Here is a 21,605-nt window from a genome sequence, read left to right on the forward strand (position 1 = left end):
TGCGAGTGTGAGCCTGGTCATCACATGCTCGCCAGCGTGGATTTTTATTATCACAAAATATTTGTTATATAGGAAAATAGACTCTCTTGTTTTCGTTTCTTATGCTGAGCAAGTTTATTTTTTCTTTTTTGAATTTTATTGGTGAAAGTTGTTACAGATATTTTATCAGTTATATTGTTTTATTTTTTAAATATGGAAGGTTAAATGTTTATGAAACTAAACTGATGTTTATCTTTTTGCCTAGAAAGACTTCCTTATTCTAAGGTCTGATAACTGTTCCAAAAATTTCTTTTCTAGTTTTTTTTTTTTTTTTTAGGTTTTATTTTAATCTACTGCAGCTACCAGCCATCTATTTTTGCTGTGGGGGGTAAACTGAGAACATCCTTATCCTTGTAACACACGTCTCATTTCGTGCCTTGGTTTCCTTTCTGTGTAGTTGGTCACATCTCTTGTCAAGGTTATTTCTAGGTATTTGATACTTTTTTGTTACTTTTGTGAATGAGATTATTTTTCCCTGTCATATTTTCTAAATAGTACTTGCTGGTACACTTTTTACTTTTGTCTTGCGATTGGCTACTTTACTAGAACTCTTTCATTTTAATAGTTCATTTGATTCTTTGTAATTAAAAACCTTGCTTGAAAGGGCCTTTTAAACATTATTCATTTTATGTGGTGTTTAGTAAACGCTTTGAGTCTTCGGATTAGAGCCTTTATTCCTAAAAGATTTCCTGTGTTATATCTTTGATGGTCACTTCGCATTTGTTCTGGTTTCTCCTTCCCCCCTTCCCCGGCACTTATCCGTGGATGGGACCTCGTGTTCAGTCCTCTGTGTGTTATTCCTCACAGTTTCCATCACTGGCCTGCATTTGAAGGCTGTGCGTTTTTAAGTTTGGCTTCCACGTTACTGATTTGGTTTTCCGTAGGGACAGCTTTGTTCTTGTGTGTCTGTGATCGGGGTTCTCCTCTCGTTACTGCTGCTCTCGACTCTCGTCTTCCCCTTTTTACTGGCTGCCACTCAGCTCCCTTTGCAACTAGGCTGTTGTGCGAGTATCTTGTTTTTATGGCTTTTTACTGAAAGTACAAATCAGATGCTCTTTAGAATTTACATGGATTTCTGATAGTAATTTTAAAAGGTGTTTTCTTTCACCTTCATTTTGGGTTACTAAAATTGGGTTTTAGCCCTCGTGTTGTTCTTGTGTTTTGGTGTCAGGATTTGTCTGTGGTTGTTTGTAACTATTTTTTTAAATCCTTGCCTGAGGAAAAGTATATTCATCTAGACACTTATCAGGATCACAGTGCCTGGGTTCTCCTTGCTCTAGGTAGAGGAGATGGGCTGCCCACGTGTGCGTCCTCGAGTCAAAGGCCTGGCGTTGGCATATTTCCTTCGTGGCCCTATGGGCAGGGGTGTCCTGCCCCTCCCCATGGCCGCTGATGGAGGGCAGGGTTTGTGTTTGGCCAGGTCACTGTCCCCATGCCATCAACACCTGCGAGAGGCTCCTCCTGCCAGGTCCTTTCATCTCCTTTACCCACCCCCCCACCTTCTTCTTCTTAAGCTGCAGTTCTCACGTGAGCACAGGAGGACATCACTCAGGGCGGGAGGGTGTGCCTGAGGGGAGGGGCAGGACTCTCCTCCCTGCCCTCCTAGGAAGCTCCATCTCAGCTGCACCCCTGGGCTCTGGTCGTTGTGTCTCCTGTGAGGAGGAGTCAGGAGCTAATGCTTGTGTGTTGCCGCCTCCTGAGGTCCACGCGACCTTTGCCACGTGTAGAAACCCGACTTCATGCACGGGTAATAGTTATATGGTTATTACTAGCCCAGGGAAAGACACTGGCAGGAATAAAAAGCTTTTTTAGGAAGGTTTGGATTAAAATAAGATCTATAAATAGTTCCTAAGAAAAATCAAGGTCTGCTTATTTCAAGTCGACACCAGAGGCTGCTTCCCTCAGGAAGCTGCCGCAGCAGTTATAGGGACCGTCTGTCTCAGCGAGAGATTGGGACCAGGTTTCTGAATATCGGGGAAGTCCTTACGAGAGCTGGCCTCTTGAATCAACACGTACTGTGAAAACTGGTCCATAAATTATGGAATCAAATGATAAATTATGTGACTGAGATGAGCAATCTTCGTATAGTAACCTCATCATTAAGATTCACATGGTGATGCTTAGCAATGGCTTCTGGTATTTGCCAAATCGTGTTTACTTCTTAGATCAGTTTAGTAACGTTACTGCCCTGGGAAACTTACTGAAGAGGAAGTCAAACTCAGGCATCAGCGTCTCATAAGGAGGTGGCCCTGGGTCCAGGGGGAGCCAGGTGTGCTTTTCCCATGTGCTGCTGTCATGGCTGAACCGTGAACGTGTGCTGGAGGTGTTGTCATGTAGTCGCACCTTTGAAAATGAACTTCAGCTGTAGAGAGCTGCATTTCAGTGGGGAATGTCTGCATGTCCAGGTGGGTTCCTGGGCGAGATGAAACCAGTGCCCGCTCGTTCAGATACCTGCTAAAGTGTTCACGGGCTGCTTTCTGCCGTCTGAGCTTATCTCATGCTTCTTAGTGCTGTTTGCTCAGGAGGGGGAGCCCAGGCTCATTCACAGACGTGTTTCCCACCCCACCCCCATCCCAGGAGGAAGCTGGATGAGTAAGTCGGTGTTGCCCTGTGTGCTGAGAGCTCAGCAGGCCTGGTCCTGCCCCCAGCAGCTCTGTCGTTTGCTCCCCACCAGCCCTGAAAGCCCAAGTGGTCTTCTCTCAGGCCCTCCGGGATGCATTGAGTTCCAGTACCACGGAAGGACCGAGAGTATTACCTAGTGCTACCCGTCATTGTACAGACGGGCAAACGGGCCTCGAGCCATCTCAGGGGCAGTGAGGCCCCAGCCTGGACCAGAGCCTGACCTCTGGTGCCTCTGCCGTGTGTCGTCTCTCCTGGGTGGGCTGCCCTCGGCTGCAGGGGGGTGATTTTCCCTATGTCGTTGGCTTCAGGGCACCAGAACCGTGTTACAGATGCTAAACCAGACCTGTGGGTTCCCCCGCAGCCCTAGGCACGAGTTTATCCCCTTTCCAAATGAATTGCCTTTCCTGGAAGCTTACCCAGGGCTCTTCTGATGAGTTCAGCTCCCCTAAACCCCTAAAACGGTCCTTTTCAGTCCTGAGTGGAAGAAAGCAGACCTCGCCAGCGGTGATGTGCTTCTGGCATCAGAAACACGCTTAGAAATCAGTAAAGGAATTGCTTTACTCTGCTTTCCATGGGATGCTTCAGTTATTGTCCAGGTCTATTTCCATTCGTGATACGCCTGGAACAGAAACCAGTTAAATGGCAGCAGCTTTTGGATCTCAGGTGACCAGAGGCAAAAAGAAAGATCCAGAATCCTGGCTTTAAATGGCGATTTTAAAGGGAACATCCTTGGTGTGAGTTCACCAAATGTGAAGCGTTGTGGGGGCGTTGCTGCCTGTGCCTCCCAGCGTGTCGGTCAGTGGCAATGCTGTTACAGTGCTGTGCACAAGGGCACACGAGGTATGGGTGTCCGTCAAGGGTTGCCATAGCGATTCCTCATTGCAGCCCAGCCGCGAGGAGAATCCTGTGCAGGTGTCCTGCCGCTTCCTCCAGTAATGACTGTGTGTGTGTGTGTGTGTAACGTGTGCACGTGTGCATGCCTGGAGGGACGGTTCCACTCAGGGCCCGTGGTGGTGGGTTTTCCGTGGCACGTCAGCACTGCCAGGGCGCTGGGCCTCTCCTGTGGGAGCAGCCGTGTACCCTGCCACTCGGTTGTTTGGTCGGAGATCTGGGTACAGGGAACAGGTAACGGGGCTCTTGTGGGGAGGCGGGAGGTGAGACGAAGGGGAGGGAACATGTCCCCCTGCTGGCTGTAGGAGGGGAAGAAGTCTCGGGTTCCAGAAGTGCAGTGACACCTGCCTGTTGCGCTGACCTTGCCAGACTCTGCGAAACTCCGGGGACGGTCCCCACAGGAGACTTCTGTCTTGGCGCTTCACGTGGGCGCTTCCGACGGCTGTTTCCACCGCACACCTTCTGGCCTAAGGCCTCGGCATCCGGGCTTCGCAGATTCTGTCTGCCGGGCGGGAGGGGTGGTGCTCATTGGGACAGATCCCCCCCGAACTGACCTCGACTTCAGGACGGTTACTGCGAGGGCTGGACCACTGGCTGCGTAAGCCCAGCCTCTCCTCAGTGTGGGGTGAACACACAGGTGAGGCTCCTGGCAGGTGGTCTGGTGCTTACGTGATGGGCGTCAGCGCTCCCTCGGTGGGAAGAGCCGCGCAGCCCTTCGGCACGAAGCCTGGTGGCTGCTATGCAAACGTGCAGGTGAATCTTGGCCTCTTTACCTCTGTTCTCAGATCTCGGGCAATATTGAGAAAAACGGAAAAGGAAACAACTTGCTCAGACTGCTGGATGTAAAGTGGCGGTGGAAGCCGGCAGGCAGATTTCTGATTTTCCATGAGGTGAAGACAGCAGGTCTTCCTGAGCCTGGTTGACGCGTCACCCCTCTGTCCCAGCGACTAGGGTGTGGTTGGCGCCGTCAGCTTCCAGGTGCTTCAGGGAAGGATGAGCTAGTCGGTGTCAGGCAGAGGCCACGTCTGGACAGGAATGTGTTCTGTGTCCGCCTGTGTGGCGCTTGCTCGGCCGCAGCGCCCACAGTGAGCCCGTCAGTCCACTGCCACCTGCACTGGCACCATCTCGGTGGCAGCATCCTCTGCCTGACCGCCTAGGCGAGGCTGTGCAAACCCAAAGCCACGTCCCCTTTCCTGCATGTGACATAGAATAAATGAGTAGATGGGGACGCCCGGCTCCCTCCCTCCCCGCCCCGCCCTGTCCCCGCAGACATTTTCACTAGAATTACCATCTCTGTCCCATTCTTATGCTTGTGGCCAGGTGTTTCCTTGTGACATGTTGCTAGAAGGGAAACTATTGGGTCATGGGCTTGAATACTTCATTTATGTATTTATTATTTTTGCCAGGAAAATAATTTTAACAAGCGATATAAAAATAACCAGCGCCAGCTGTCATGGTAACTGCCTGTTTTGTTTTATGCGCACTTGAAAAGAAACATGTACTTTCCTTTGTACACATACCTTCACCTAAGGAGACAAAGAGAAATTCAAGTTTCTCCCACAAAATGCTTTAAACGTCAACAGAGCAGATGCAGTTGTGTAGGAACACTTCTCCCCCATAAAGCGTCTCGCTTAGAGTCGTGACACTTAAAATGTTTCCTTTCTATCCTTCGATTAACTGTTTGGGCAGGTCCCCAGCCCTCTGTGTTAACTGTACTTCTCAGGGTCCTTATCCTGGGTGTGGGGGTGTGTCCCCCGTCAGAGGCATGCTCTGGTGAGGATCGTGTCAGTGGGACCCCCCCAGTGGGATTGCCCTTGACGCTCTACTTCTAAACGTTTCCGAGGGTCTTGGGGTCCAAGAGGACATAAGCATCTATTCGTGAGGTGACTTTTTATTAAAAACTGTCAGGAAGAAACGCGTTTCGTCAGGCGGCTCAGTTAATGAGAGCTGCTTGTGCTCAGGCACCGTCCTTAGGTGTCTGGGCTCTCGCACACGCTGCCATTCTTAATCATATTTTAATTTTCAAATAAATTGCTTTCATTATCCTTTCATTTACAGCAGCACGTGTGCATCACTGCTCATTAATGCTGTCAGCCCTGCGCCGAGGTGCCTTCTGAGGAGCCGCGGCTGCAGGGCCGTAATTAGGGAAGAACCAGGTTGTTTATAGGAATCACCAGTTTTTCACTTGTTGGGAGCAACACCTCGAGCGTTGCTGCAGTTGGTTCTTTTGATGGAAGCACTTGAAGGCCGTGCGAGGACTGGGATTGGCCCTTGAATTTGGTCTCAAGCAGGGCTCCCTGGCGCTGGGCGCCCCTAGTCTGTCGGAGGGGAGCTGAGGCTTGCAGCGGCTGCAGGGCCCCCTCCTGGTTGCTGTGAGCCGAGCCAGCGCGCCCTGGAGCCCGGAGCCCCGAGGGGCCGGAGGGGCCGGAGGACGTGGTTGTGGTGAAAGCACTTGTAAAACAAACACATCTCCCCGCCCCCAAGAGGTGATCTTGCCCAAACTGGAAACCAACATGTTTTCAAAGTTGAGTGATGAGCTCTTCCATGGATTTGCTTGTTTCTAATGACTTTTGGGGTACAGGCCACGCATTCCAGCCTACGCATGGATCACCTTGGACGATGGGGGCCTGGATGCAGGCCCGTCCGTGACACAGGCCTTCCCACCACGGCTGCTGCAGGGTCAGGGGGCTGCTTGTACCCCTGTGGGCCCCCCTGAAGTTCTGGAGCCCCGACACTGGAGTCTGTCTTCCCATCCGCTCCTTACGGCGAGGAGCGTCTCTCTCCCATTCAGTGTCTCACTCATTCACTAAATTTTTTATTACTCTTAAAAAATGGTAGTAAAATACACGTGACATAAAACTCACCATCTTAGCCATTTCAAGTGCACAGTTCAGGGACACTGAGTACATTCACACTGTGTCATCACCTCTGTCATCTCCAGAACTTTCCATCTTCCCAAGTAAACTCCATCCCCATGAAACACGCACGCCCTCCCAGCCCCTGGGAACCTCTAGTCTCCTCTCTGTCCCTGTGAGTGTGACTCCTCTAGGGACCTCACACGAGTGGGTCACCCAGGATTTGTCCTTTCGTGCCTGACTGGGTCCACGGAGCGTGTCCTGCAGGTGCATCTGTCACAGAGGTGTCACAGTGTCCTCCCTGTTAGGCTGGGTCACATCCCAGTGTGTGGATGGACCGCGCTTTGCTTGTCTGTCGTCTGTCTGTTGCACTTGGGTTGCTTCCTGCCTGTGAACACGCTGCGTGGACACGGATGTATGGATAGTCCTTCAGGTCCCTGCTTTCGATTTTGGTAAATCTTAGGAAGTCATTTCCATGGGCTCAGTGCTGTGGCAGGTGGGACTCGCCTTTCCCGCCAGAAGGAGGTGTGTGGGCAGGGGATGAGTCCGGAATGCAGGGCTCACTGGGCACTGGGGGGCCAGAGACACAGCAGAGTCGTCACGGGATGGATGAGCGGATTCCCACTGGAGAGGGGTGGGTCGTCCCGGAAGTGGTGGAGAGGGGGCTGTTTTAAACAGCAGTGGGGCCTCCTGTCCCTTACCTGCTCCATGCATGGCGGGTCCACAGTGGGCCGAGGAGACGGAGTGGCCGTGTCGCTGCGAGACACCCGAGCTTTCATCGCAGGGGAAACACCAGTCATCTCCTGGATTCGGTGGTTTGTTTCCTGGGTGCTGGAAGGACACGGCACATCTCGGGTAGCCTAATGCCATGTCCGAGCACGTGTGGCTGGCTGCTTACCCTGAGAGCACACAGACTCACGAGGCCACGCCAGGCCTGAGGGGACAGGGATGGCCGCCTGCAGGGCCCAGGGCCGCCCCTCGTGCCCACCCTTGGTCCTGCTTTCCCCTCCTACTGCTTCAGGACAGGGCTGCAGGTGACGTGGGGACGGTGTCCTTCTGAAGTTCTTGCCAGGAGCAGACCCTGTGGGTGTCCCCAGCCTGCGGGGGGCTCAGGTGTGTCCACCCCTGGCTGGAGGGCACGTATTTGGGTGATCAGAAGGTGGGACCACCTTAAGTGTGTGAGAGTGGAGTGGGTGGTGCGTGGGGAGAGACTGGCAGAAGGAGGAGAGGGAACCCCACAGTAAACCTGGCTAGGAACAAGCCCCTTCCCTCCCTCCCTCCCTCTCCGGAAGGGAAGGTGGGTGAGGTGCTCTTCAGCTGGTGAATAGAATGGGTGCAGAGGCGGTGATGGACGGCTGTTTTTGAGTCACTGTCACCGGGCAGATAAGATGAAGGCTAACAGATTCCCTTTTTCCTCATCCACATGATGTGCCATTTTCGTTCAGTGCTGCTCACAGCCCTCAGTGCCAGCCTTTCTGTTCTCCTCTGAATAGTCACTGGAACATTCGGGCGATAAGAGGAGCGGCCTCGGTTACTTGGCAACAGGCTGGAGCAGAGGGCTGCTGACGGGGACATGAGCTGCCAGAGATAAACCTCCTTTCTCCTTCCGGGCTGCTTGTCTTCGCGTCCACAGCAGACTGCACCAAACAGCTCCCTGCAAATGAAGTTTGCTGAGCTCCCTGGGGCTGGCCTTGGGCGGTCCCCTGTCCCCTATCCCCTGTCCCTGGCCTGGAGGAGCCTGGCTTCTCAGGCATTCGAGTGGCCAGAACTGGTGGCTGCAGGTGGCATCCTGGTGCCGAGAGGGGAGGCTGTCTCTGCAGCTGGGGCAAGGAAGGGGGACAGGCGCCCCGGGCAGGTAGCTCGATTTCTCAGACCTCAGTGTCCTCCTCTGATAAACGAAAGGGCCTGAATAAATGACATGCCACTATCCTCTTCAGTCCAGTAAAAATCCAGATTGTTCTAAAAATCATGGGTGGGATCTGCTGAGCTGCTGCTGGGAGACTCTTCAGCTGCAAGGGAGCGAGTGTCTGGCAGGCGGCCGGACGGGGGTCCACCGTTTCAGGAAGAGAGAAGGACAGGCAGAGCCGCGCCGCTCAGTCGGAGAAAAGCGGTTCAGAAAGGTTAATGTCTCTATTTGAAAATCGATTACTGCCCTCACCTAAAACATTTAGATCCAAGTGATTGAAAGCCGCAGTTGATAATATTAAGAGGAGAGGTTTTTTTTTTTGCAGGAAGGGCTAAGCGCTCCGGGGCTCAGGTGTGATTCGCTATTCCCAATCAATATTGTGCTGAGGACGGCGGGTGTCAGCCCGCCCCATCGCCCTCCTGGGGAGCTCTGGGGCCCAGAACTTTCTGTTCCAGCGCTCCAGACACTGCAGCTGCCAGACCTCTTCCCCAGGGGTCAGAAGTCAATAGAGCTTAAGTGCAGCCGCGATGAACCGCCACGTTGCACAGACCTAATCCGGCTTTGTTCGCAGTGACCGGAAGTAGCTGTTTTGATGGCTGAGCAGAGTTTTCTGGGAGACACCGCTCAGAGCCCATCACGCACGGACGCCCCTCGGAGCCAGCCGCGCGCAGTGGGAGAAGCTCCGTGGACACAGCTCAGGGCAGCACCCAGGCCGAAGCAAGGGCTTCAGAGGTTTGGGGCACGTGCTCACCGCCCTCCTCGCCTGATTTCAGACCCTGCTGATGACCCTTCAGTGGCGGGGCGCTGAGAGGGGCTGTGTAGGTCCATGTCTGCCCGGGAGTGAGTTCTTCTGTGGGGGCAGCTACTGTGGGGGCCGGCCGGGCCGTGGTTCCCCCGCTGGCCTGAGGCGCCCCCTCTGCAGCGCCCTCCACGGTGCTGCCTCTGCCCTCGGCGGCTGCGAGGGCCGCCCTCCTGACAACCATCTGGGTTCCCCAGAAGTGTAGTTTGCAGATTTGTAACAGGAAACGTGGGTCCCCGAAGCTGGTTCCAATGCGACGTGATTGTCCTCAAAGGGATTTCCAGACACACGTTGCGCAACTCACCCCCCCAGCGGCTCCGCAAAAGTCTGCTGCCCGGCCTCTCCGCCCGAGATGTGCCGGGAGCGGGGCGGGACAGAGTCCATCCGTGTGGTCCGAGAACGATCAGGTCAGCAGCCAGAGTCGTCCTGTCACCTGTCACCTCTTGCAGGCCTATGCGTTTCAGGAGCCTTTGCTTTGAGGATGGTCTCGGGGAGGCACAGAGCACCCCATTCGGTTCACGGGGCAGCTTTGTTTCCAGAAGGGCCTGTGCTCTGTGCTCTGACCTGCCTGAAATGGACCAGGGTGGGGACCCCCAAAGCACAGCCTCACTGAGGCCTGAGAGCTGAGCTTCCTGCTGCACACACTGATTTGGGGGACGCCATCGTCTTTCAGCCTTGGGCTCTCAGCTCCCTCATCGTGATCCCCCGACTGGTGAGAGACACGTGTCAACAGAGGGGCTCCAGGGAAGGACGACTCCCAGTAAGACTGGTGCTGAAGCAGGCGGGTGATTTCTCAGCACGAGTCAGGTTCCTCTGCATCCCCGTCTCCTGAGCCACTCGTGCTCCCTGCATCCCACATCCACGCCTTCAGCTTGTCATGTGTATCAAAGTTGAGCTAAAAGGAAAGCACCACCTCTAGCAGGACAGCCTCTCATCTCTTCCTGGGGGGTTTGTCTTGGCCTCTCCGACTTACTTTCACACATTCTAGGGCAAGCAGTCTGGTTTTCCATGTTTGCCTGCAATTCCCATTTCCTGTATGGCATTTTAACCAACACTCCAAAGAGTTTCTTGTATTAAATTCCAGGGAGTGTAATTAGTATTCAAAACCCAGATGCACAGTATTGCAAGAATCATTTAACAGTGAAATGTGTAGCTGTTTTGATGGAGGAGACGTGTCTTCTTGGTGCAAGCATGAAACAGTCCTACTTTCGCTGTAACGAGCCGACGCTCCCCTTTCGGACAAGAGTACTAATGATGCCTGCCCAGTTGCATACTTTCCAGTTACGTCCAGTTGCTAAGTGTCTTGTGCTCGCAGAGCCAGCGCTCTCCAGATCTACGTGGAAGAGGAGTCTTGTCCCTCGCACAGCCCGTGCTCAAGCCATGTGCTTTTAAATTGTTTGCTTTTTCAAGAAGCAAACAATTGTCTTCATGCTTTGCCTAGATTGTTAGTTTCTTAAGAGACAGCAGGGTTCTTACAGCGCCTGGTTCTCTCCAGATACCTAGGGTGTTGTCCGTGATACATAATAACTGTCAGGTGCTTTGTCTCTGATGTGATTTCACGGGGGATACCAAGGCAGCTGATCAGCGAAGAATGTCCCCATCCCTCGTCTGGTTCTCAGGCTTGAACTGAGCCAGGAAGGATGGAGCAGTGCAGGGCTGAGCACACGTGTGAGGCGCAGGCCTGGTCCCCCAGTGCTGGTCTCCGGGTCCCTGCCTTCATCAGGGCACACTCGCAGCTGCCGCAGGTGACCCCCATCTCCGTGGCTAGCACAGGGGCCCCGCTGCTGCCCCTGCCAGCCTCACGGGGATGTTCCTGGTGGGAGGTGCCGCCTCACACACCTGGCCTCCAGGTTGCTGGGGAGAGCTGTGGGGGGCACGTGGGCACCCAAGCCCACGTCCACCTGCCAGGGTGGAGAGTGACCTGGGAGGAGCCGTGGACTCTGCCTGTGGCCTTGGGTGACTCATCTGTGGTGCTGTCGCTGGTGTCCACTGGCTGGGAAGAGCCATGCGCTGGGCTGTGCTCTGCTTCCCTCCTCAAGCCCCCAGTGGTTGATTTTTCCTGGATGTGGGCTCAGATGATACAGCGATGGAGGTTCTTGAGGTACCGAGACTTGTATACGGAGCGGTGGGTCCTGCTTCCTGCACCCTGGCCCGGTGCTGGTTGTCACAGCCGCACGGGAGAGGTGACGTGACAGGGCTAAGGAACGTGCGGACTCTGGAGCCAGCCTGTCACTTAGTGTGTCCACCTGTCTGGGCCCAGGTGTTCCCAGCAGGAAAGGGGACCGTGGTAGTTCAGACCATTGAGGGCTGTCATCGGAGTAACTGAGGCACGTGTGTCAGAATGGTCCTGGCCATCTTGTTACACCGTAGGTGTTATACCTGTTGTAGGTGTTAGCTCTTATTTTGAGATCTGACATACATGGGACCATAGGGGTTTGGTAATTGGTTTCAGAAGAAGACGTTCCATCGCTGCTGTGTAACTATGGCAACCACATTCTCCACGTCAACACCTGGGACCCGTGTTCTGAGGGGGGTAGTGCTCAGGTGACGGTGGCCAGAAGGCAGGTGGGCCGTTCTGGAAGGTCGCAGGCCTGCCCTCGGGCAGTGCGGTGCATGCAGTGGGCTCTGGGACGTGGGCAGGTGCCCCCACTGCTCTGCGCCTCGGCTTCCGGGGGGCTGTGGGATGACGGCGCTCCCCTAGACGGTTTTATGGGATTTAATGAGTTACTCTGAGTGAAATGCTGAGAAGTGCGTGGGACATAGCGCTCAGTGAGCCGGTCAGCTTCGTTCTTACTCCGTCGTCACCATTTCCCCACACTGCGTTGCCGACCTCGCCTGGCAGCGCCCGGCACCCCCAGCCCGGCCACGCGGCTGGAGCTTAGGAGCCAGGCTTACTTCCAGACCTCAATCATCATGCCCCTCGGGCGGTGGGAGCCCTGGGCCCTGATGTCACGGGAGGGTGGGAGTGTCGTCACCTCCTGAGCCTGAGGACACAGGCTGGTCCCGGCCATCAGTGCACACGGGTGCCCGACGCAGGAGCCTGCAGTCGCCTTCCCTGAGAACAGATGTGATTGGGTAGCGTCACTGCAGAAATGCATGTGGAGGTTGTTTTGTCATTTCAGAGAGAAGTTTTCTCTCTTTCTGGAGAATTCTTTTCAACAGGGTAGTGATTCTAGCCTGTCATTACTTTTCCTTCTCCAGAAATATCTGAACAGGACTTTATTCCTGCTGCTGCAGCCCTGGGCTCTGACGGGCCGTGGGTTCCTCCCCACGTGGCTGCAGTGTGACAGGCCTTTGGGAGGGAGTCTCCGCTTCACTGAGGGGCAGCTTCCACCTGGAGGGAGGGCCAGGAGGAAGATGGGGCCTGAGGGACCCCACAGGGGGAGGCAGGAGACTGAAAGGATGGTCAGCGTGGAGCAGCAGGACCCGGGGCGATGCAGGTCCCCAAGCTGGCCTGTAACGTGGGTGCAGGTGGCTGTCTGCAGACGGGGTGTGCCCTCAGCCTGGTGTGCACCCTGCAGGGGGTTCAGACCCCTGGCTGGCATCACTTCTCTGGGGCAGAGGGCCGCTGCTGTGTCAGGAAGCCCCAGGCTTCGCCTTCAGGGGGCGCTGCTTACAAACAGGGACTCGGGCTGACTGGCCTGTGTGGGGCCCCTCCGTACAGCCTGTGGTATGGCCTGGGCACACGGCACTTCCTCCGCAGTGACGGCTATCCTGCAGGGTGTGAGGGGCACCTCTAATCCAGGGAGGGGACGGGGACAGGTGTCCTCGGCCCCGTCATCCTGAGCCTGTGCTCTGAGAGTCACTGGGTCGTCCCCACAGCCCTTCACGTCGGTGCGTCTTCGTCTCCTGGGTGAGTGGGTTGGGCCGAGGGCTGTCGGGTGTGCCTGGCACCCATGTGGGGTGACAGCACCGTGGGGACAATCTGGGAGGCCGTGTGCCGCTCTTCTCATTGTGAGTGTGTGAGAGTGAGGGTGTGCACGTCCTACTCCCCCACCTCCCTAGGAAGCAGCGTCCCCATCTCCTCTCTGGAGCTGGCCCTGGGGACGGACACCTGGAGGGTGGGTGATGTGTGGCCAGGGCATCTTGTCCCCAACTGCACGGAGCTCACTTGTGCCTGTCCTGATGATGGTGCAGCCCTGCAAGGAGGCGGCCACCAGGGGTCACTGCTGCTCCTCTGTCCTGGCCACCACCTGGGGCCAACTTGGATGCAGGGCAGGGTGTGAGGGACGGCTCACAGAGTGATAGGGACCCCTGGGCTCCGGGCCCATGAGCGCTTGCCTGCATCAGGGGCAGCCCACGGGCTGGGGGTGGGGATCGGATTCTCCTGAAAGCACGCTCGTGCCTTGTGCTGTCTGACTGGGTGACACCCAGAAGGCCCTGTTATCTTGTGCCCTGATTACTTCCTGTGTTTTCCTTGCGTACTCTGGGAGCTGCTTTAAACACCACCGTCGTCCCTGTTGTCCCATGGGGTCAGCTGGCCACTTCACAAGGCGACGGAATACATTTGGTGTCTACTGTATACAGTTTTGAGAACCTGAATGCATGTCACAGGCCACTATTTCTGTGATTATGGAAAGAAGCGAGGCAGTTCCCTGCCCAGGCCTGTTCATCCCCTCTCAAGAAGTTTTGCACGTGGCTGATTTGTTTCTTGTCTGTCCCTGCCTAGTGATTATTCTAAGGCTACTTTCAGTGCGCCCTCATTTGCAAACACTACAATTGTGGCACATTTTCTGCTTATCTCCTCTTGCTCCAAAATCAAGAGTATTCTCGAGGTTTCCAGGGAACCAAGATAATACAATTGCACATGCATATTATTTCTATGAATAAAGTATTTACACAAGTTATTGACCAGGCATGAGCACTGAAATAATCCTGAACCTGCCCTAAGGTAATCACCCCACTTGGAAAACCTAAGTGAAGTGATCATTCCCCAGTGTCATTATCTCTTCCCAAAGAGATAGTGAAGAAATGTAAAAAGACATACAAAATGCAAAAATAAGTTAAGATGTACGAAAGGAAGACAAGAGGATAAAACATCACAGGTGCAAAGAAAATGGTAACTTCACCAAAATAAATGCCACAGGAACCACTAGAGGCTGCACAAATAGCACATTCCCAGAAGTTGCCAGGAGCTGCCCGGTGGCCCGGGGGTGAAGGTGGTGGGCCCTGGCCCGAGGTCTGGGAGTCCCCCCTGTGGGTCTCCGTGGTAAAGATGCGGTGACTGAGGGACATTTGTGCACAACTAGGTTCCAGAGGCTTTTTTTTCTCTGTCTTTTCATGTGAGCCTGAGACATGTCACCCAAGGGAACTGAGCAAGAATGGTTCTCACAAGGAGAGACCAAGACGGATTTGTTAAGCTCGGGGCTGCCTGGTCTGACCTGCAGGGTCTGGGTGGCTCGGAGTTGCAGTCCCTGAAAACCACAGCATCTTGAGTGTCTGAGCATGAGGTCCCTTCCCCAGAGCAGAGGACCCCCAGGACCGCTTCCCACATGTGGGCTGGGAAAGGATGTACTGGGGGAGACCCGGGGCCGTGAGCCTAAAGGGGGGCAGGGGAGGAGGCGCAGTGCATGGGAGGAAGGTGGAGACCCGCCCTTGCTTGCAGTGTCCACCCTGACACGGGGTACTCTCTTCCTCCTGTCTGAAATGAGACATCACTTTGTCTTTTCTGCCTCCGTTTCTCACAGATGGAGTGTTTGGAAGGTGCCAGAAGGTTCCAGCACTAGATATATATCACTATGAAGTGCCGCCAGGGGTTCTGCAGCACCTGACGGCCACATTGCGGAAGCTTTCCCGCACAGGTAGGAGGGCTTGGCCCACACCGCGTCTGCACCAGGCCAGTGGCCTGAGGGGGGATTTCCGGAGTTGCAGGGGCCTCAGCAAATTCTTCTCAAACAGCCGCAAGCCTCGTAGGGAGCGTGGGAGTGGAAAAGGACGAGTTAGCCAGGGTGTGGTTACCGGGCAGGGCGGCAAGATGCCTGGCGCAGGAGCTCCCGGAGACTTGGCCATGTCCGTGGGTTGCCGGAGTGAGAACAGAGGGCAGCCACAGCCATGAGGGCAGTGTGGGGGCAGGTCAGAGGTCACGGGAAGTGTGAGGGCAGGCCAGAGGTCACAGGTAGAGGGCTGTGGTGGTGGGGGGTGTGGGGCTCATCACAGCCAGTCCAAACCGCCCTGATCAACCTGGAGAGAATCAGTCCCCTGCCCACTGTTGTTAGGCACATCGTGTCGTGCTGTTTTGTCTCGGGAGATTCCTGATACTTGTTGGCTTCATGGGGTGCTAAGATAATCTAATCAATTGCAATAATCTAAATATTATCGTATATAATTATTCATCATTTACATTGCATCGGACCTTTCTTAGACCGAGGGGGGAGCCCTACGGTCAGGTCCGCGTGATTAAGGCCGACGGGCCGACCTGCAGACACACGGAGCTGGGTGGGTGTGTGAAGCTCCTGGAGGGTGAATGCGCGTGTCCTGGTCAGGGCCTAATGGCACTGCCGGGGGCCAGGGAGCCACCACGAGGACGAGGACGCCCCCTAACTCTTGGTCACGGCGCTCCCACGGGGCTTCTGAGTGGCTCCATGAAGTGTGTCTAGTACTGAGTGGGTCTAGTACGTTTGGGAAACAGTACTTGCTCCATTCCTCCTGGGTGCTCACAGGGTAGGTGGGTTTCTTAAGGCCCCGGAAAGTTCTGCAGCAAAGAATTACGTTAAGTGGTTCAGTCCGAGTTGTGGGCCTGTGGCGCCCTTCTCCCCGAGACCGCGTGCAGTCAGGTGCGGTCCGGAGTGGAACTGCCGGGAGACCGTGTCCATGTTCAGTTCCGGGATTAGTTACAGCCGTGGGAGCTCGTCGAGGGTCTCTGCGTGGCTGTCGTCTGTGTACCTGGAGCCTTAGGTCTGTGGCAGGGACGATGGGTACAAGACGGACAGCAAGGACGAGGAGGACTGCAGCCACGTCCGTTCTCGTGACAGAAGCTGGCCCCTCATCAGGGAGCTGGGGAAGCCGACGGGGCCGGGACGCAGGTGACGACCAGAGGTGCTGCTGCCGAGAGCGAGTGGCCAGGAAGACCGTGTGTGAGCTGCAGAGCGGCCAGGGTCACACAGCACCTCGGTCCTGTAGTCGAGTCACGTCCCCTGGGAACTTGGTGGCCCAGGGGCAAGTGTTCAGTCTCCACAAAGCCCAAAAGCAGTGTCTTCACAGAAGAGGAGCCACCTGCAGAGGGTGCTGTGTGTTTGCCCCCAGGCCGTACGGGTCTGCACTGGGATGGACCTTTAGGGTCCCTCAAAGGCTCCAGACAGCACCCCGTCTGCTCCTGATCTCCGACATGCAGGTGTGTCCCCAATGCAGATGGAAGGGCTGCTGCTCCTTGCTCAGAGGTCCTGTCGGCAGAATGTCATCCGTGTGCTGATGTCCTGTGGGAGGAACGGTGGTGAGGCCCCGGAGCATTAGCTAATGACAAGGCTGGAGAGCTGGTCGACCTCTGGTAAAGCGTGGTGGAGGGGTGCTGCTGACATTGCAGGTCCCTCAGGAAAAGCCTGCACAACCTCTTTAGCAGGAGGGGCAGGGGTGCTTCTCCTGGCTTGGAGAAATTTAGGGTGCAGTGTCCCAGCTTTGTCAGGAACCTGTATCGCGCCCTCCCAGTTTTTGCATCCCTTTCCTCTCCACGCCACGCCCTGAGCTGGGGTTCAATTCGCATCGCAGTTCAGTCACATGGGGTTTGGTGTTCAGAGTGAGTTTGAGACACACAGAACTGGTTCATTCATGGAGGTGGTTGAACACAGGGGCAAATATGTGTGGGTTTTTTTGTTTGTTTGTTTAAGATTTTTTTTTTTTATTGGGGAAGGGGAACAGGACTTTATTGGGGAACAGTGTGTACTTCCAAGGACTTTTTCCCAAGTCAAGTTGTTGTCCTTTCGATCTTAGTTGTGGAGGGTGCAGCTCAGCTCCAGGTCCAGTTGCCCTTTTCTAGTTGCAGGGGGCGCAGCCCACCATCCCTTGCGGGAGTCGAACCGGCAACCTTGTGGTTGAGAGGACGCGCTCCAACCAACTGAGCATCCGGGAGCTCAGCGGCAGCTCAGCTCAAGATGCTGTGTTCAATCTTAGTTGTAGGGAGCAGAGCCCACCATCCCTTGTGGGACTCGAGGAATTGAACTGGCAACCTTGTGGTTGAGAGCCCACTGGGCCATGTGGGAATTGAACAGGCAGCCTTTGGAATTAGGAGCACGGAGCTCCAACCTCCTGAGCCACCGGGCCGGCCCCGCAAATATGTTTTTTAATTAATAGATTTTATTTTTAGAGCGTTTTCACATTTACAGAGAGCTTGAGCTGAAAGAGCAGAGTTTGCATATGCTCTCTCATCCCACCCCCAGAGGAGGTTTCCTTTTTATTAACATCTTGCATTAGTATGGGACATTTGTTGCAATTAACATGTCAATATTGATACATTATTAACTAGTGCCCATCGTTTACATTAGAGTTAACTTTTTATTTTGTACATTCTGTGGATTTTGACAAATGTGCAAGGATAAGGACATGTACCCACCATTACAGTGTCACACGGAGCAGTTTCACTGCCCTAAACATTCTCTCTGTTCCGCCTGTTCACTCCCCCCCAACCCCCCAGCTCCTGGCCACCCCGACCTTCTTACTGTGTTTGGTTTTGCCTTTTCCAGAACGTCGTATGGTTGGAATCATACCGCGTGTGGCCTTTTCAGACTGGCTTCTTTCACTTGTGATACAACATGCATTTAAGGTTCCTCCGTGTCTTTCCATGGCTTGGGCGCTCGTTGCTTTTAGGTGCTGAGCAAGGTCTCATTGTCTGGACCGACCGCAGTTTGTTTTTCCTTCACCTCCTGAAGGGCGTCTTGGCTGCTTCCATGTTTGGGCAATTATGAGTGAAGCTGCTGTAAGCGTCTGTGTGCAGGTTTCTGTGTGGACATAAGTTTTCAGCTCCTCTGGGTAAATACCAAGGAGCGCAATTGCTGGGTCGTATGGTGACAGCGTGTTTAGTTCTGTAAGAAACCACCAAACTGTCCTCCAGAGGCGGATGTGGTGGGGGAGGGGAGGGACGGAGCCTCTTTGAGACGATTTCTTCTCCTGGTAAATGTGGACAGTCAGGGCTGTCGTGAAGTCCAATGAAATCAAGTATTTTGAAACATTTTATGAATATCAGTATCTCCAGATATTTAACTTTATTTATGTCAATACTTGCTTTCCAAATTATGCCGGCTGTTGCCCCGATCATACTCACCTATTTTTTTTCAGTAGAGATTGTTGTAGTTTCTGCTGTGTTGGTTAGGTCTGTGCATCAGGTGAAATGCCAGAAAAACAACCGTTTTCCAAGAGAGACGGATGTGTTCTCGTTCTTTTCTTAAAATGATGGCGACGACGACGATGCAAATGCACCTGGGCCCTCCTGACAGGTGTTCCCTGTGAAGCTTTGGGGCGTTGCGTGACTCTCACACCCGGAGGCGTTGAGCTTAGCCTGGCAGGACGTCAGTGGGCTGTGACTTGGATGGACACCGCCCCCTCCACTGTCACTGTCCCCACCACTGACTTAGCAGCACGCAGACCCTGGGTTTTGTCAGGACGACGAAGCTCCAGGGCCAAAGGCTGTGACTAACCACAGCAGCATTTCCCCAGTGTCACCCGTCAGGTCATACATGTGCTGCCGCCTCCTGCTGTCTCTTCCTGGGAGCCCATACCTGAGGGGGGGCGCAGACTCCTAGAAAGATGACTTGGGAGGGGGAGTGTGAGCAGGTGCGGGTGGGTCGTGGGGGTTCAGGCTGATATTTGTCCTGGAACGTCCTTATCACGAGTGCCCCATGTGGCTGCACTCAGAACCAGGCTGTCTCCACCTTTACACCCACCAGCACACACACACACACACACACACACACGTACACGTGAACACACCTGCACTCACAGGCACACCCACACATCTGTGCACACACACGGCTGCACACATGTACACACACCAGTGTGTACACACATCTGCACATGCTCACATATACGTGCTCACACATACAAACACGTGTGTGCCCACACTGCTTTGGGTCCCTCATCTGACGTAGTTTCCAACAGTGCTGTGTCCTGTGGTACTTTTCCTCTGGTTCCTTCACCCAGGTTGCCTACTTTCTGCCTCACGTTGTCTGCCCTGGTCATGACAGGCTCACTAGTGGGTAACACCCCAGAGGTGTTGGGGGTCTGTGTCTTTGCCTGAGGAAAGAGTCTGCAGTCCTGAGCTTGGGTTGCGTGCTGCAGGATGGTTGCGGAAGGAGGTTTCCCAGAAGCTCTTCCATCACTCCACCCAGGTCACCGGGATTGCACGGTGTGGCTGCGCTTGGAAACCGACGTCAGTGGCAGACAGCGGGCCCCCTGCCACCAGGAGCCGCTTCACCAAGACGCAAGGGAGAGTGGGACTGAACTGAGGAGCTTCCTTCTTTAACATAAATACACACATCACGGCACGAAGTCTGCTCCCTTTATTTACCACTCTTGTCTCCTGCAGGCAGTATTATTTCATGGGTGGACACATTGTTCTCTCATGGATTAAATCAAAAAAATACAATTCACTTCTCTGACAAGCCATTAAAATTCAGCATTTAAATGTCACTCATTGGCACGTAATTTGCTGTCATGAAAACAACTATGGATTTATTTCCTGGCAGGAATCTCCTGACGTATTGAGCTATGTGTCAAAAGCAAAAAGCAAGAAGGCAAAATTTTAAAAAATATCCAACACAATGTCATAACTCCTTAAAAGAGAATGAAAAGAAATCCTGCAGTGACGTGGGACAGACATAGCCAGTGTCACCACCATGGCCACAGCCCCTGGTTGGTACCCACTCTGCCCAAGCTGCTCGGGTGGCAGGTCAGTGTAGCAGCTCCGCTTTCTCCTCGGGTTTCCTCCTGGGTGCTCATCTGCCTGCCGCCCACCTGCACTTCCTCACCTGGCTTCTCCTGCGTGAACCCCCCTCCTCCCTGGTGCCCTGGGAAACTGGGGTTCCTCCTCCTTGCTGACGTCTGTCTGGGCTCCGCCACCCCAAACTTCAGGCGATGCGTGTCTGTGAGGGTGTGGGTAGATGAGCACACGGCCCTAGGTACAGTCGCAGAGCCGCTGCTGTCCCTCAGGGCTCTGTGTTCTGTTCAGTGGGACGACACCATGGTGGGGACGTGGCGGAGGGATCACTCAGGTGAGAGGCGACTGGGGGCGAATGGAGAGGTCATGAAGGGACAGCCAGGCTACGGCCGTCACTGTCAGCTTCCAGGACTCCCAACCCACGCCCGGGTGCTCCACCCTCTGCACCCAGCGTGTGTCTGTAAAGGTGCTGCTATTTCACACACCCTACTCCATGCTTTTCACCATGAAGTATACGGACGAGATATGAGGAAAGGGGGCAGGAGGCATCGTCCCCAAACTTTAGTGAGTCTGTGGCGTCTGAAGTCCAGGCCTGCGTCCAGCTGGGGCATTCATTGGACCCCCTTGTCTGTGTCTTTGCCTGCGTGTGAAAGAGGAGGCTTGAGCACGTGAGGGGAGAAGCAGAATGGCTGCACTTGGGGAGCTGCTTTCACACCAAAAGGAGGAGCCGGGGAAAGTCAACCTGCATTTGGGCCATGGTGCTTTCCTAATTGTCACATTTCCCCTGCTTGTGCTTAACTGACTTGAGTTCCAGACACTGCTGATGATGAAACAAGACACGTGTCCCTGCCCCACGGAGAGGTGCAGCCAGTCGCTAACGCGTTTGCATGCACTCGCCCAGTAAACCTGCAGTGCAGATGTGCTGTTCAGCCACGGGCGCCAGGTCACAATCCTGCCCAGGGCCAAACCCGGCCTTCCCTCTGCACCGGGCCTGGCTGGAGGGACCGCAGGTCCTGAACTTCTTATAGTTCATGAAATAGTATCTTATGATTTTCTCTTCAATTTCCCTGATTCCTAGTAAGTTCAAGCAGCCGTTGTTTCTTACTGACGTATGAGCGTTCTGTCAGTTCTGTAATAAAAAGGGCACTAACCTTTTCCTGGTCTTGTTTGTACAGAGGCAGGTGTCTCCTTCCCGTCCTCGGCTTGCCTTTGCACTTCCCTACTGGTGTGCTGACACACAAGCATTTTAAGTCACAATACCTGTCTTTCCCAGTCTTTTTCTTCTATAGTTCCTACTTTCTCATCTTTTTGGGTGATCATTTCCCTCCTGAAACACGTGCCAAAGTTCCTTCTGTGATGTCGACTAGTGGGTGCCTCCATTTCCATTTGTTTGTAACTTTCCCTTTTGATTATGGCATTAGTGGACATAAAATTCTAGGTGACAAAGCTGTGGCAGCTGTAGAAGGTGGCCCCAGGATGAAGGCAGGCTGGCCAGTCTGCAGCCCTCCGCTCAGGCCAGAAGCAGCAATTTCTACAGCCACCGTTATCCTCTGGTTTCTTTCACTTGTCTTGTCTGTTTCCTTTGTAATAACTTCTTGGTGACTTTGTCCATGATGCGGGCTGTGCTGAAGG

At 54.1% G+C, this 21,605-nt stretch overlaps 1 protein-coding gene across 2 annotated transcripts in view; it reads left to right on the plus strand.

Moving 5' to 3' along the window:
- The window catches only part of PTPRN2 (protein tyrosine phosphatase receptor type N2), a 427,823-nt gene that overhangs the window by 83,733 nt on the left and 322,485 nt on the right, over positions 1 to 21,605 (plus strand). For both annotated transcript variants that reach the window (XM_033098764.1, XM_033098765.1), the window contains exon 3: positions 14,800 to 14,913. In XM_033098764.1, coding sequence (XP_032954655.1) covers positions 14,800 to 14,913 — 114 coding nt within the window. The remainder of the gene's footprint in view (positions 1 to 14,799; positions 14,914 to 21,605) is intronic.

This window comes from Rhinolophus ferrumequinum, chromosome 26 (genome assembly GCF_004115265.2).
Source record: "Rhinolophus ferrumequinum isolate MPI-CBG mRhiFer1 chromosome 26, mRhiFer1_v1.p, whole genome shotgun sequence".
NCBI lineage: Eukaryota > Metazoa > Chordata > Mammalia > Chiroptera > Rhinolophidae > Rhinolophus > Rhinolophus ferrumequinum.